The following is a 16,768-nucleotide window of genomic DNA, read 5'->3' as shown; positions in this document are numbered from 1 at the left end:
ACATAAGTGGAAGCTGTAGTAACATGCTGTTTGTTAGCAATCCGGTGTCTCACTAAATCAGTAGTACACACAGTACTTCCAACTTCTACCTGTGTTGCTACAGTGTTTGCGTGTGCAAAATACTGTGTAATGCGGTATTGGTATTGCTAGCAATGGCTAACCTGGCTACAATGGGCGTCCATCTTGGTTTTCCGACTATTGGAATGCTATCTACTCAGGTGTGATGTCATTGCCAGCTCACATGTCAGCGGTAAATGGAACGCAACTAATCTAAGAATTAGTTTGTATGGTGCAGACAATTTAGGTTTGTAAATCTCCACTTAGTAAACACTTACAAGGCTACGGTTGAATTAACGAAGAGCTGGTGCAACGGTAACATATAAGTCTGATGTAAAATGAGAAACCCAAAGTTTCTTGAAAAGAAAATCTGTTAGATGTCAGTAAACATCACTGACTGAATATTAAAAAACAGTAACACACACCCCAAGTTCTGCGCAAGCTAATTTAAAAACAGCATTTTCCTCCGTCACAGTTTCCCTGCTACTTTGTCTCTCCGTCTCAGGTTACAACAGTCTTTAGGTTTGGTTTTGCTTTGAAACATTCGTTTGGCATCTTCTCTTCTTGTCTCGATCTCAAGAACCCCCCCCCCCCCCCCCCCCCCGATACAAGCCTCACAACAACCCCTGAAAATACTAGTACAAAGATCCAGAAAGACATAAATAGAATCCAATAAATACATAAATAAAGAGTCAATAAATAAAGGTGAGAGACAGAGATACAAACGGACCATCTTCCCCATCCCCGAAAAAAGCACAGACCTCCTTCATACAATAAATACAAATAGTTTTTTTTCCAACAAAGAGCCCATGAGAGATAAAGAGTTTTAAAGCTTTTGGTTCTTAAATCCGTCGTCGTCGTCGTCGTCTGCGGTCGTCATCATCAAGAGATAATAGTCTCAGTCTTTTTATACATCAGCAACTAGTAAGAGTAGTTGAACATAGATTATTTTCCCCCTACAAAAACCTAGAAGAGCTAATGGATACATTCCCTCTAACAGTGGACGTTTTTAGCCTTTAATCCGCCTCAGACGTCAGCCCCCCCCCCCCCCCCCCCCCCCCCCCCCTCTATCATCTTATCAATGGTTGCCTTCAGTACCTGTGTGTGTTACATGAAACTCTGTTTTCAACCTGGGCCATGAGAGTTTTTCCTCCCATCTGAGTGATAATCGCCTACTGCTTCACTGTTAGAAGCATTCAAACCCGAATAACTTGAATAAAACACATTTTATGATTCGTCATTTGTCAAAGTGAACCACCGGTTTTTAAATACCCGACCGCTGGTTTCCACCGTTCCTTTTACAAACTCTTCGTTGGTGATGCATTTAAGGAAAATTACCATATGTACCACATGTATATTCGCTTGTTTCTCTTGTTTGCAGTTTGACTTCTAGGTTCTGTTTCCAGGTCACGTTATTTGTGAATATGTCGTCCCTGCTCTCCACTGCATTATTACAATAGCAGAACTCTGAAGTTATCTGATTACGAATAGACTTAAAAACTCAATTTGTGCATCTTTTTTGGTAACAAATTGGGTTTTAAAAAACACGCTTCGCCTTTTGAAATAGAAATTGAATCTGCGCTGCAAGCGGCAGGAATGGCGAGTTGGCGACGATACGTTTGATGGGAAAGTGGGTCCAGGTTGAAAATGAGCAGAGTTGAGCTTTTAGCTGTCTGAAATAAGCATTAAGCGACGTCATTTTAGTTCAATATGTTTTCCCGTGTTGTGTGTTTTACGGTTTGGTTTGTATGCAAAAGAATTTATCTTTATACCGACACACACACACACACACACACAAGCACACACACACACTCACACACTCACACACACACACCGCTGAGCCACTGGTACAACTTGTGCATTGGTTTGGTTGTTCTATTTGGTATGGTTGTATGTCTAAAAAGTTTTGCTTTGGGTTGTTTTGATAAAAAACGTGTCTTTTATCCTGGAAGCTACATTTTCACAGTTATTTCCAACCGTAGAGAAAAATAAAAAAAGGCCAGAGCACAACTAAAGAGACAAGAAGATTTGAAAGTAGGCAACACGTCGCCCAGCACCTCACCTCACCCGCCCGCCCTCCCCCTCTCCCCCTCTCCCCCCCGCCGCATATTAAGTAGAAAGCAATGAGACAAATCCATACATCATTAACAGACACACCATGGAAAGCAAAAAACAAAAATATATATATATATATATTCTCAAAGTCAGTTTGTTGAGGTTATTCCATATTTGTATCCGTCCAGGAAAAAAGAAAGTGAGAACAAAGCCGAGGTTTGCTGGCAGAGGGAGGGAGGGAACGATTTCTGTCTGTCGATACAACGACGGCAATCACAGCTAAAGACAAACAGACAGACAGGGCCTTACTCCCCCCTCGTCTCCCCCCGTCCTCCCCCTCTTTGTTTGTATTTGGTTTCGTTTACGGTTCAGTCACTCACACATAATAAGTAGCAGTAGTAGTAGCTTTTGGTTTTGGGTTACTTTTTGGTTATTTGGTCCGCCGCTTCGAGCGCACCTCCTCCTGCTCCTCTTCCTCTTCTTCCTGCTTAGCCCCTGCAGCTTTTTCATACCTTTGGCTCCTCCGCTCCTGACCGCTTCTTCTCCTCGTCTTCTTCTTCTCCTCTTTTCTTTTGGCCCTTTGATCGGATCTTTGGAGACAAAGGAGAGGGGCAGATGGGAGGGAGGGTTGGAGGGCAGGGGTTTGGGGGCAGTAAGGGGAACGCCGGTGCTTCACCTCTTTCCTTTGTTCTTTTTTTTTTTTGGTTTGGACTCTTTCTTATGCTTGTAGTGTGTTTGTGTGCGTGTGTGTGTGTGTGTGTGTGTGTGTGTGCTTTCCCTTTGACTCTGCTGAGGTTTTTGTCTGGACACTCGTCTCCCGGGCGAATCAAGAGACAACGCTGCCAGAGGCGATGCTTTGGTATCCAAGAGTGACTGTCTGGTGGTCGATGAGCGGTCTGGAGGATGACATGGCGATGGTACGAGTGTGGATGGGGCGATGATAAATAAAGGAGAACAAAACAACGCTGAATATAATCCTAAGACTGTCCACGTCCGCCCCTGGTGTCCTCTTTGTAGGCAGTAGAAGAAGTGTCGAGTGTGCAGTTTGAGCAGACATTAAAGAGAACAACGAGAATATTGATAATGATGATGGTGATGGAAAAACCTGATGGAAATGTTCTTCTTGAACAGAAAATGAAGATGAAAATAATTAAACTAAATAAATAAATAAATAAAAAACAAAAGACTGTGTTCATTTTTACCTTGGTCAAATGAGATTTTCCAACCCGTCCGCTTGGTTTTATTCTATTGACGAGTCAGAAGGGTGGCTTTGGCCACATGGTAGGATTTAATGAATACCAGCTTTTTGAAGTTGGTACGTATTGGGATCTTACCTGATGCTATTGTGATTCCAGTAGTAAACCCCACCCGTCTGCCACTCCAGGCTGTTTAAAACAAACCCTGTCTGCTCTAATGTTCATCACTGTAAAGCTGTAAAGAGAGAGGTAGATATCCTGCATGTGGGATCAGCTTAAACATTTACCTTTGGCAAGGAATACCACAAAGAGCCATGAACACAAAATGATAGAAACATGGATGTTTTTAAAAAACTGAAGATGAGACTAAAGGAAATCCTGAGTGAAATGTAAAATGCTTGGCATGAAGTAGAATGGAGTACTGAACTGAACCTGGACAGATCAGGATGTGAAAGTCTTTTTTTGAACTAAAGCTTTTCTCTCCGTTTGTTGTCTTTTTTGGTTTTCAGTTTTTGGTATTTGGAGATTTTGGTTTTCATCTTTGTAAGTGTGTGTTTCTCTTCTAGCATCTTCTCTTTGTTTTTCTAAATTCGGTTACAACCACGTGACCTTCCGTGCTTGTAAAACAAGTCTTTTCTTCTTGCCTCCCAGTTTTCACACAGTCTCTCTTCTCATCCCTGCCCTCGGCGAGTTCGTCTCTTCCTCCAGCAGATAAAAAGCATGCTGTTGGTTTCCCGATGCCAAGCGCAAAAAAAACACTCAGTGCCACCTCTCCAGCTGTAGATCATTATTTGGTTTCAAATCCCCCCCCCTCCGCTCTTCAGTTCTCTCTATCCTCTCCATCCTCCCTCTCTCTTGGCTTCGTCCCGTCATCCGTCTGTGTATATTTTTGGCTTCAGAAGACTTCAGCGGGGACGCAGAGAGAGAGAGAGAGAGACGATATCAGACAGAGAGATGGCTTTGGTTGAAAGGCGAGGTTGTAAATTTAAGATTTTTTTTAAAGCTCCTTTAACTCGTCCTCTTCTTCCTCCTCCTCGTCCTCCGCTGATAGGATACTTTGGCTGTCAGTCGGGGATCACTCGGCCATGGCCCCTCCCAGGGGCGGTGGCGAGGCTTCGCTGAAGGAACAGAAAGAGGCGGGACTTGAACAAGGAGATGCGGACTCCTCGGGGCACGAGGTCGGGCTCATGAGGCCACTGGCGCCAGGGGGTGGAGATTGGGAGAAGGAGAGCCTCGGGCCGTACCCGCCAACACCGCTGACCAGTCCCATGGAAGGCGTGGAGGGCGTCGCCATAGAGCTGGTCACCATGGGGAGGAGGGTGGGGCGGTTGAGGAAGAGGGAGGGGCGAAGGGAGTGGGGACACCCGGGTCCGCCCAGAAGCATGTGAGCCGCTCCGCCCTCGAGGCCGGAGATGGACAGCTGCCCGCTGCTGGCTGCCAGGGCTGCTCGGGGGGGGGGGAGAGAGGAAGAGGAGTGCAGACAGTGATGGAGCAAGAGGGGGAAGATGGAAAGAGAGATGAGACAGGAAGAGGGGAAGAGATGAAAAACAACAACAACAAAAAGATGCAAGAAAGTCAAGAAGAAGCAGAGAGATCGAAAGAAAAAGACAAAAATGTGATGAATACAATGTGAGGGATGATGAAGAGAGGTAGACAAAAGGAGTGAGGATAGGAGCGATAGCAGAATGAAGAGAGCAGAGATGAGACACAGCAACAACGGAGGAAGAAGAGGTGACGAGAAGGATGGAGGCAGATAAGAAACAGGTAGAGGGGTTGAAGAAAAGGAGGAAGATGTAGAAGATAGACAGGGACAGGAAGAGAAGAGAAGTCAGTGAACACATCAGGCACATCGGTAACCACAGATACAGATGATGAGGGACGACACCGTCTTATCTACACAACAGGAATAAATGAATAAATGATTGACAGGATGGCGTGAATGGTTAAAGGGCTCAGTTCACCAAACTCAAAACAAAACTATTGTCAAAAGAATAGAAGAAGACGAGATCTTAAAACCAAACTGTCTGCATGGATTCTTTGTTTGTAATTTTAGTGAACTGAACCTTTACAAAGGAGTCTGTTTCTATCTACATTTGGAGGTGATGAATACGCAACCCCATAATGCAAGGGGACAAATGATAGTCAGCAAAACGGTGAAGATGATGATGATGGTTGTTTACCACACACATGCACTCTCCCATGTAATGATGGAATGGATCGAGGCGGACGCTTGTGAAAGTGTGAGAAATGAACTTCCGTCTCGTCCTGTGGACCGTCGGCACACGAAGCCTCGCATCGCCACGGTAAAAAAAAAGGTCCAGCGATTCACAAACTTTTTTTCTGGGGACCCACTTTTTGGGACCCGATTAGTCGGCCTTATCTATGTGAATTGTAAATGGCAATCCTGGCCATTTCTGCATCAATTTGTAATATCTTTAATAAGTAAATCAGCCATTTTGAAGCGATTTGCGACACGTTTGACGTATCACGTATTGTTTTATGCACGTTATTGAAAACACACAAAAATAAATGAGACCAAATAAATAGTGAGAGTTACCAAGCTATTTCCTCTCATCAGTAATCATATGATATTAGATATTAAATATTATTAGTACGCTACAATTATCAGAACAGTAGGAATATTCAGGCTCCCTCGTGTGGCTCTAAAGGGTTCTGCAGATATAAAAGTTAAATAAAAGGAATAAATTCTGATAATTTGTTTACGACCCAAATAACACGTCCTGTGACCCACCTGTGGGTCCTGACCCAGTCTTTGGGAATGACCGCTTTAGATACTGTAAATATTTTCAAGGCATCGATATATTATTTACATCTTTATAAGAATCTTTTCTGCAGAACCACTGCGGTAAACGTGGCAGAACGAACCCGTCCGTCAGACTCAGCTCTGCTGTAACGGAGAGACTGAAACCTTCTATAGCTTCTATCTATTACAGCGCCATGAGTGTAAACATACATGGCGTGTGTGTGTGTGTGTGTGTGTGGGGGGGGGGGGGGGGGGAAGGGGGGCGAGGGGGATTCAAAGCAGAAATCCTTTTTTATTTTTTTCGCTTCAACAACTTGATTTCAACCCCCGAAACTCCTCTTTCTTCTCTCCTTCAGCCCGTAACGCTATCAGAGACCGGCAGTGCCAGAGCTGCAGTTTCCGTAACAGACTGTATCCTTCTCATCAACACGTGGCCTGGAGGAAGGCCGGCCCTGAACCGAGCGGGAGAAAAGGGGAAGGTCTGAATGGGCGCTATAGGGAGATGGATCACGTAAGGAATTCAAAGCTGAGCTCGACCGACCTTATTTGTGATGCTTAATTGATTTGGCAGCAGATCGCCTCCTTCAAAAAGGGGAATTTTGAGAGGAGACTAGTTATTTAGCCGACAGGCCTTGGTGTTGCAGAAGGAGGGGATTGTGCCTGTTCAACTGTTTACTGTAAGCTGACTTGGCCTCCTAAGCTTCGCCACGAGGGCCTCTTGTCACTTTGTGATAATGGCGGGGCTATTGTATGAGAATCAAATTGAATCTTTCACCATACTGAGCGATTCAACAAGTTTGTGCTGAGGAGGAGGAGGAGGAGGAGGAGGAGGAGGAGGAGTGTGCGGCCGGGCTCGCTGTTGGCTACGGTCGTCGGAGGCTGCGAGGAAATTCATTTTGAGCAGAATGGATGAGGGGTGAAATGGGAAGAGGTCTTTAGAAATGGAGACTCGCTGGGCTGGAGGGGGACAGCCTGCATGCATGCACACACACACACACACACGCACACACACACACACACACACACACACACACACACACACACACACACACACACACACACATGCACACACACCTTGCATGGTAGCCAGGGGGTTGCTGCCAATGAGGGCCTGGTTCATCCCTGTGCTTACTCCCATCATTGTGTTCCTGAAATGTGGATGGACCGCAAATTCACACACACACACACGCACAAAAATTCACACATGTAGAGAAAAAGTCGGCAGGTTAACGTACTTATAAGGGACCTCAGGACTTTGTCCTTGACTTGTGTTTCAACTGAGGCAACAGCAGCTTCTCCTACTTTTTTGTGCAGCAGCTGATGTTTTCTATCTGTGTCAGAACCGCATGCTGTAGCTGTGTGTGTGTGTGTGTGTGTGTGTAAACATGAAGAATTGCAGCAGAACCGGCGTGGCAGCGGTCTGAATGCCACAGATTCCTTTGTAGCGTACAGCTACGTATGTATCAGGTGATCAACTTAACATGTTTTCATTTATTATTTTCTTTTATAGATTCATTCAAATTTTTTTGCAAAATGGGGATTTATTAAATATCAATTTATCTGACCAACAGTTCAAAAAACAAATTCTTACATTTTACAAAAATAAATATATATTAAAAAAAAAGTAAGATGCGGAAACTGGAGAGCATTTGCTGTAACTTTGACTTAAAAAACAAGAAGCCGCTATGCTAAATACTTAATAATAAAGAAGTGCATTGCTTTGGATCTTGGATGAAAACTACAAAGCATAAACACTCACCCGGTGTTAAGCCCGTGGGCCCCGAGGCTGGGAGGGGCGAGGCTAGCTGTGCTGTGAGGGGGCGGGGTCACAGAAGAAGAGGTGGAGCCCACCGTGGCGGAGCTGACTGGAGTCATGGGGCAGGATGCTGAAGAGCTTGCGGCTGAAGAGGAAGAGGAGAAGAAGAGGGATGTTGATGCCATGCGGCGGGTTTGAGTTACAACGTTGTTACTAAATAAGGCTCAGGATCCTGACGGTTCTTCATCAGCAGTCAGGATCCTGAGCGTCTTCTTTAACTCCATTCTACTGCGGACCGGAGAGGGAGGTTGGCGAGAGCAGAGCGCAAGCCTCGGCTCAACGGGCCGATAAATTTCCCAGCTGTGTTTGTTACCTGTCAGGCCATCTGTCATATCTGTGAAGCCCGAGATAGCTCGCACTGTAGCCTGAGGTCTATAAATCACGAGGACATGCCATGACTCATGGAGGTAAACAACTCGAGATGGGACCCGTGCCTCCATGTTGTCGTCAACAAAACATGTTTTCTATTTCAATCTCCCTCTCGCGGAAATCATTTTCTTTAAAGTGATGATTCTTCAGTGTTTCATCAGACCGGTGAAAGGAAAGGCTCCGACAATACAGAAACATCAACTTCTCCCAAATAACGCCAGGAGCACTTTAATCTTCCCGTGTCCGGGCCTCACGGTTCCAAAAGAAAAGGCAATTGGGAAGCGCCGCTCCGACCTTTAATAATTAATGGACGAGACTGCACGGGAACAAACAGTAATTACAGCTGAGCTCACCTGTTGTGCTGAGGCAGGTGGTGACCTGGGACAGACCATGACTCGATATCTGGTGTGGGACAGAGAGAAAAATTAGGAAATGCTTCCAAATCCATCTGTCAAGCAAATATCCGGCTACACAAAAAAAACTAAAAGGCGGTAAGAGTTAGTGGACGCGCGGTGGACTGTACCATGTGCGGGCTGTAGCAGGGGCCTTTGTGTGTCATGACAGGCGAGGTCTGGCTGGGCAGGGGAGGCGTGGTGCTGCTGGAGGGGTTGATGCGTTTCTCCTTCTGCCTGCGGTTGCAGAACCAAACGCGGATCACCTCCTTCTCCATGTTGAGCTGATCCGTCATGAGCAGGATCTCCTCCGAGGTAGGCTTCTGGTTCTGAGGAGGAAAAGCGTCAGACGGATGAGCAGATGGGGAAACACATGTGACAATGCCGGTTTATACCCTTAAACTCCCACCTGGGGTACCTCAAATGATTTGTCTTTAACAATGTTATGGTGATAAACAAAGAGCCATGGAAGGCCATGGAAGGGGGTAATATTTAGAGGAAAAACATAACACTAATACAATTAATGAATTTGGCGGCACAAGCTACCGCAGTGTTTAACGTGGCCCCTGTGGTGTGTTGCGGTTGATCCAACCATGCAAAGAGATGAGATGTGGTTCCTTAAGAGAAAAAAACGATTTTTCGCGCAAATTTATGATGATTTTTTTAATGGCAATTTGTGAGTTATGTCTCTTAATTGTACATCATACGTTTTTTTCCTATAAAATGTACAACTTTAAATTTTTCTTATTATTTTCCCGGTCGGTGGCAAAAGAAAGAGTTAAGTCTGGAGCCTTGCTCTCAATTACAGTTCTTAGAAAGAAAATCTGAATTGTGAAAATAATCGGGATCGAATCGAAAATTGGAAGCGGTGCATCTCTAGTGAGCACGCGTCCAAGAGGAAGCTGCGTGAATGACGGACACAGCGCCGAAAAAGTGCAATAGCGAGCGGGAACGCCAACAGAGGACAGAACTCGTTCCAAAACCAGAGTGAATCTGTGGGTGGCTTTGACCCGCTGCCGAGCACCATAACCCTCGTTGAGCCGGGGAGGAAGGGCCAACATCACTTCACAGCACTTAAAATCCCTTTGTTTTTAAAAGCTCTTGGTGATTCTTGCTCGAAAAGTTACATTTGTTTTCAATTTCACATTTATTATTTCTCTAAAATTAAAGCTGAGACTCCACTCTTGAATCTGCTACCTGCACCATTTTATACAATTGATTTATCTACAATAAATACCTTACTTTTCAGATATCAGCTAAAAATGTAATGTTTTAGAATGATTTGATATCATTTCATGGATCTGTCTCCATGTGCAGACATGACCGATACAGCTTCCTGTGTTCTCCTACCATGTGGAAGTTGCGCTCTAAGGCCACTCGCACGTTGGTCTCGATGCTGGTGCGCTTCTTCCTGCGCCGGCCGGACAGACCCTCGATGCCCAGCATGGGGGAGGAGAGAGACGGGCTGGGCAGCATGCTGTCTATTGCCATGTGTTCTGTCGGAGGGAACACAGTGAGACAAGAATGTTTGAAGTAAAACAACCATCACGTTGTTTCTGCTCGTAACTCATATGGTGACGGCAAAATAAAAAAATGTATCACATTGATGACGTTGGACTTATAGAACTGTTGCTGACATACAGTGTAGCTGAGTAATCTGTCAGCTGTACGGCTGTATAGCTGACAGGCTGTATTATGGATGAATCAAAATGACATATTATCAAGTCAGATTAAATAAGAGACTTTCATTCTTTTATTTAAAAAAATGACGGCATATTAGGGCAATTGTAGGGAATAATAAACAAAGGCAATTTGGAGCCGTGTGAGGGGGCAATACTCAGAGGAAAAACACAACACTAATAAAATGAATATATTTGCTGGCTCACGATTCAGCAGTGTTTTACCTGAAAATTCACAACTTCATAATCTAAGAAAAGTTTTTTCTCTTTTCAATTTACAACTTTAATCTCAGAGAATAACCAAGAGATTTCCTTATAAAATGCACAACTTTAATCTTGGAAATAATATTATTAACGTTTTGTTTTCTGAAAATGACCGCGCTCCCCTGGCTCTATAATAATTAATAATAACAATAATTAGTTTCACCTATAATGGCCCTAATACTCTGTTGTACTGTCAATGGAAGTGTTAAGCTAGTTTCAGGTCATTCAAAATGACAAACTGCCAGGAATAAACTCTGCTTTCTCCATGTTCCTGATGACAGACCGGTGTCGGCAGTCGACCAGGTTAAGCACCGGCTCTGCTGAGTTTTTGGTTGTTTACCTGCATCACCCAGCCACTTCTCCAGCAGCGGTTTCAGCTTGCACATGTTCTTAAAGCTCAGGTTGAGAGCTTCGAATCGGGAGATGGTGGTCTGGCTGAAGTCGTTGCCGTACAGTTTGCCCATCGCCACGCCGACGTCCCCCTGGCCGAGACGAACGAACAAAAAGTCAGAAACAGAACTGAGACTCACGCGACTTACTCCACTCCACCTTCCTCTCATCCCTGTCGGATTGTACCTGGGTGAATCCCAGCTTGATGCGTCGCTGTTTGAAGGTGCGGGCGAACACCTCCAGCTCCTCCAGGTCGCTGGGCTCCTCCCCCATGTGACTCCCGTGACCTCCGGGAGTCAATCCGGACGTCAGCGAGGAACCTATGGCGCTGCCGGACGCCGAGGTGGCTCCTACAGACGTCACGCCGCCGCTGGCAGCAATGGAACCGCCGCTTCCACCGACCACAACATCGCTGCTCTTCTCCCTCTGTCATATCAGGAAGACAGTGTTATTAGGTAGGTAGGTTTGTGATTTTGCTTTGAAAGGTGCTATATGAATAAAGTTTTTATTATAAATAGTACAAAATGATACAGAGCTGAAAAACATTCTCTAAAATGAAATGTTTTCAAATAAACTGGATAGTGAATAAACATGCATAAAAAACAATCATTTGCCCCTGGTGCATTGACAAATCAGAGAGATTCGACAGGAATCATGCAAAAAAAAATACTATGAATCTAATACAGCGTTTAGCCCTCGACGCAGGAGGAAGGAATTTGCCCCAGCGTGCTTTGGGGGTATCGCCTAATTGACCAGATGCATGCGTGATATCTGCTGCCGCACGCCTCGTTTACATTCACCGTCTCTGTGCATAAAATACACGGACAAGCAGGGGACGCCCCGCCGCCGCGTTTGACATGACTTCATCACGGCCTAATGAAAAAATCCATAACGGCCCCCAGGTGTGTGGAGACGCATTCATGCATCACGTTATGGCAGATAAAGGCCGAGGACACGAGGGGAGGCCGTGTGAATGCATCGACGAGAGCCAAGAACCCCGTTGGACTGGCAGACTGCGTCTTATGGTGGAAAGAAGCAGCATTTTCTAGCAGATATTAGCTATTTGCTTAAACTATGAAGTGACTCGTGTCTCCTAAAGTGGAGCGTGACAATTGAGCGTTTTGCATTCTGCAGGTGGTCTGCAGCAGACGGCGGTTGATAGCGCTGAACGCCATTCCATTGGCACGAAAATAACACGACAAGTCCCACTTATGTAGTTTCCAAAGGTCTGTTTTTCTTTTTCTCACTTCCCCGTCTCTCCCCGTCTCCCCCCTTTCTCTCTCGCTCTCTCAAATTCAACTAGCCTTATTGGCATGACCACAAATTGCTGTTTTTTCTTTGAAAGGAAACCAAGGTACTGTTTTTGAAGATGAACAAACAAAAGTAACAAAAAAAAAAAACCTTAGTGTGACAAAATAAAGGACATAAACAAATAATACATTATTAGTATTATATTGATTATTATGTGTGTGCAAGATATAGTCAGTTATCTATGCATTTGATACATAAATAAAATGAAAGCTTTCCCTCGGTACGTTTTCTGACTGAATAGAAATGTGGATGCCTATTATTAAATATTGTTTCCAGACAGGTGTGTATTTTGGGCAGCGTGTGAGGATGTGCTACCACAGGAGGCACAGTCGCTGCTCTTTAGCGTGTTTCCTTACATCTGACTGTTTCTATGTGGAAGCAGTGAGCTCTCAGTCTGTACTGTGTTAACATCAGTCACTGTCACAGTGAGCTGTCTGCTGTAGGACCAGAGAGGTCATTCTGTTTCTGTTCAGTTATGATTTGGTTGACTCTGATAGCTCTCATCTCTCTCTCTTTCTTTTCTCTTCCTCTCTCTCCCCCCTTCCCCCCTCTCTCTCCCTTTCTCTATATCTCCCTTCCCCCTCCGTCTCTCTCTTTCTTTTCTCTCTCTCTCTCTCCCCCAGACATTTCCTACCTGTGCTTGGAGTCCCAGGCGAGGTGGAGTTGTCAGTAGTCCCCCTGGGCTTTGCTGAGGTAGCTGGATCAGATTTGGTGTCGAGAGCAAACCTGTGACAGGAAGAGCAACCAATCAATAAACTAAACAATCCACCAAATGACTCAATGAATTAACCGGTAAAGCAACCAGGTAAGGAACAACACATGCTGTAAAAAAAAATCAACAAACAGTGATTTATGGCTCTAAAATGAAGTATGCGTTACTTTTGATTAAAAACAGAAAGATTTAGTGAAATCTCGGTGGTTTTGATCCTTCAGAGTTCCTGTTCTGTGGCTCAATTGCGTATTTTATAGTAATCATTAGAACTGAAGATCAGGAGATGACCTCACCCTGCTGCGGCTGCGCTGGCTGAGACAGGAGGAACTGGGCAGGAGACTGGAGATGATGACCCGGCATCAAAACCAGCTGCTGGAGCTGCAACAGCTGCTGGATGTCCTGCAACGACAGACACAGACATGTGTCAGTCCACAGCACAGAGAAACCGGGCTTCAAGGAAACACAGAAGTCTTTGAAGAAGTGTTAAAAGTTGCAACTCACGGGTGAGATGCTTACCTTCATGTGTATCTATCGACCAGCAGGGTGGTTTCAGTAAAAAGGTTCATACCTGGGCTGTGAGCTGGATTGGCTGTGACAGGGTCAGCTGTGGTGGGGGCGGGACTTGGATAGTTTGTTCCTGTTTGGTTTGATTCTGCTGCTGGGATTGCGACTGGTTCTGCTGCTGCTGCTGGTTGGCCTGTTGCTGGGCGGCGGCGTGGGCTGCGTGGGCTGCGTGGGCTGCATGGGCGGCATGGGCGGCGTTGGACTGCTGAACAGCGGCCGCCAGGAGCTGAGCCTGAGCCTGTTGGAGGAGCAGCTGCTGCTGGGCCGGGAGGAGAGCAGCAAGCTGTGTGTGTGTGTGTGTGGGGGGGGAGCAGGGGGGCGAGGAGGAGGAGGAGGAGGAGGAGCGATGGCGTTGAGGCGAGAAAGAAACGAGATGAAGACGTACAGACGCAGGATGGGGATGCGAAGGACAGGGCGAGGTATGGCGACAAAAGGAGGAGAGAGCGGTGAAGGAAGAATGAAGCGATCGGGACATGAGTGGAGACAGAAAGGAAAGTCAGCAGAGAGAACAAAGAGCAGTGTCGGCTAAGCATTCCAGGAATAGAGGTGTAGACGAATCTGTTAGCGCAGAGTAAAAGCATGCCGGAGCCAAGACAAGCAAGAGAAGCCTTCCACTTAACTTACAGAACATTTAGCTCAGGTATTTCTCTTCCTATGTGTTGTGCAAGTGCTTTCATGTCCTTCAGGGCAGTTATGTCATTTTACTGAGTGTTCTCCTGCGCGCGACAGTTGCCACAAGATTCCTCTGAGCTTAACATGAAGAAGTGAACATACGAATGCTGCTTATTTCACCCACAGAGCATTTAACTCAACTTCATTTAGACACAGATGTGGACTACAGCGGCTACTATCTTCTAACATGAGGCAAAAAAAAGAGCAGAAGGGCTGAGCCGACATTTCAAGAGAGACTGGGTCTGTTAACAAATAAGTCAAATAACAAAAATGGGGCAACTTTGAGTCGAGTGAGCGGAACTGTTCTTCTTTCAACTTGTTAAGATGAAAGAAAGTGACTGAAAATATCAAATAGTTCTGATTTTGTAGACAATGCCACATTTTTCTGTACAAATGTTGCTAAATTTCCAAATGAAATCACTTTTCATGTAAAGTCAAAATGAACTGAGGGGAACTGTCCAGCTTTGAAATCAGTTGGAATAGAACGGGGTCAAAACTTTCCACTTTACTGTGTGTGTGTGTGTGTGTGTGTGTGTGTGTGTGTGTGTGTGCTGTCTCACCCCTGCTAGCTGACTGCCAGCCAGCATCATCTGTGTGTGGTGGTGTTGTTGTTGCTGCTGCTGTTGCTGCTGTTGTTGTTGCTGTTGTTGTTGCTGTTGTTGCTGTTGTTGCTGTTGTTGCTGTTGCTGCTGTTGCTGGGAGGGAGGTGCAGGAGGAGCAGGAGGGACGGTGCTGTGGGTCATCTCCTCGCTCTCCTCGCTCTTTCCCTAAAGAAGATCACAGAGGCACACCTTCATTCAGAAACGTCGGCATACTGCTGATGGGACTTTTAGTTGTTTTGCTGGAGCGGACAAATGTTTTCTACGTTCATGTAAACTCAAGTGGTACTGAACCTGCACAAAACTCCAACGGCGACAAGAATAGGTCTGTTTTATTGCAGACATTCAACTCAATATGACTGACTACATTTCTGTCTCCGCTTTCCGCATTTTGCTTTCTCGCACAAAACACGATGCAGTATTGAACCGATGTCTGACAGACAGCAGACGTTCAGCAGCTGCATACTGAGGAACCAGTTTGGCCCCCACTCTCACAAACGTCTCATTACACCGGGGCACAGCTTTCTCAGAATGTAGAGGCATTAGAAGACAAACCAGATTGTGCAGGTGAAGAGAGAGAGAAAGATAATTCATCAGCACTCCATCGTGTGACTCGGTGAGCTCGAGCCTCTATTGCTGCTCACTGCTGGTTCAAGTGTTCGTCCCGTCCAGAGGGTAGACTCAACCCTCCTCGTTTTTCGAGGTGTCAGGAACGCTGCTTACCTCTGACCTCCGGCTGTCGTTACCCATCCATCACCACCGCACTGTGCTGCTTCTTTACCTGTCAATCACTCACTGCCACCTCGTTCACATCCTTTAGGATGGACAACATTTCCACACTTTTCCAGGACTTTCTCAAGGACCCTTAATAGCATTTATAACTGTACCGTATGCTCCAAATGTTAATTATTGTATGAAAATGAAGACAGACAACTTTTTCAATCTCTAATAGTTGGTTATATTTATATTCACTTTAAACTACAGGCTCAGTCAATACATTGTCCTTAAATACTAAATGTACATTAAACACACCACAGATGCCTTCAAGCCCACACAACCACTCGCTCACACCCACCTGCATGATCACATCAGGCGAAAACCTCCGGTTCTAAAAAATAAAGCCAATGCAGAAGTGCCTTAGGGCGGGGCTACTTTGTGATTGACAGGTCGCTGCCACAGCGTTGGGTTCATCTTAGAACTTTAACCCTTTCATAGTGTATTTTCAGTTCATTCAAGTTGACATTTTGGTCGCCTAAAATGTCTTACTCAGCATTCGGTTGTTTTTAGCTCCACCCTCTCGTGTCACTTCTGGTTTCAAAAGAACATGTCGGTCGACAACCAACAAACCAAGATGGCGACGGCCAAAATACAGAACAGAGGCTTCAGAACGGTGGTCCACAAACTAATGGGTGATGTCACGGTAACTACCTCCACTCTTAGATACAGTCGATTGTATTTATTGTAGGAATTGTTCTTTTCAATACGTACACAAAAACACAATTAAAAAAACATAAAAGGTATTAAAACTACATTTGTTGACTACATTCAGAAGTCGGTACAGGAACGTGATTCTTAAAGCGTGAACGGATATAAAAAATAATCACTCAGCTCTTAATGTACACACACACGCACACACACACACACACAAAAGGTTTGATTGCTACAGATTTTTGATGTTTAAGCTGATGATAGCCAATATTTATGAAAGGGTTATGAACTGGGATTGACCAAAGCAACACACACACACACCTTGCTGACAGCCGGTGTGGGAGAGAGGCTGAAGGGGCTTGTTTTCATCGGCTGGACCTGCAGGAGCACACACACACACACACACACACGAGTGTTACAAATACAATCATGCACATTCACAACATCAGCATCATCAGGTGAAACACAACCCTTTAATCTGGGTCAGCGAGCTCCCAGTT

The 16,768-nt window shown here is 45.3% G+C and overlaps 1 protein-coding gene across 1 annotated transcript in view; it reads right to left on the bottom strand.

Moving 5' to 3' along the window:
* Window positions 1-4,383: 4,383 nt before the first annotated feature.
* Window positions 4,384-16,768, bottom strand: part of pou2f2a (POU class 2 homeobox 2a) — a gene marked incomplete at both ends in the record, with an annotated part of 57,070 nt that continues 44,685 nt past the window's right edge. Inside the window, 13 exons of the mRNA XM_079176205.1 lie at window positions 4,384-4,751; window positions 7,147-7,220; window positions 7,832-7,973; window positions 8,611-8,659; window positions 8,781-8,978; window positions 10,000-10,145; window positions 10,933-11,074; window positions 11,169-11,408; window positions 12,928-13,019; window positions 13,299-13,404; window positions 13,574-13,852; window positions 14,802-15,008; window positions 16,590-16,646. Coding sequence (XP_079032331.1) covers window positions 4,384-4,751; window positions 7,147-7,220; window positions 7,832-7,973; window positions 8,611-8,659; window positions 8,781-8,978; window positions 10,000-10,145; window positions 10,933-11,074; window positions 11,169-11,408; window positions 12,928-13,019; window positions 13,299-13,404; window positions 13,574-13,852; window positions 14,802-15,008; window positions 16,590-16,646 — 2,100 coding nt within the window. The remainder of the gene's footprint in view (window positions 4,752-7,146; window positions 7,221-7,831; window positions 7,974-8,610; window positions 8,660-8,780; window positions 8,979-9,999; window positions 10,146-10,932; window positions 11,075-11,168; window positions 11,409-12,927; window positions 13,020-13,298; window positions 13,405-13,573; window positions 13,853-14,801; window positions 15,009-16,589; window positions 16,647-16,768) is intronic.

Source organism: Pholis gunnellus (genome assembly GCF_910591455.1).
Source record: "Pholis gunnellus genome assembly, chromosome: 16".
Taxonomy (NCBI): domain Eukaryota; kingdom Metazoa; phylum Chordata; class Actinopteri; order Perciformes; family Pholidae; genus Pholis; species Pholis gunnellus.
The sequence above is the reverse complement of the archived record's forward strand: the minus strand, read 5'-3'. Positions and strand labels throughout refer to the sequence as shown.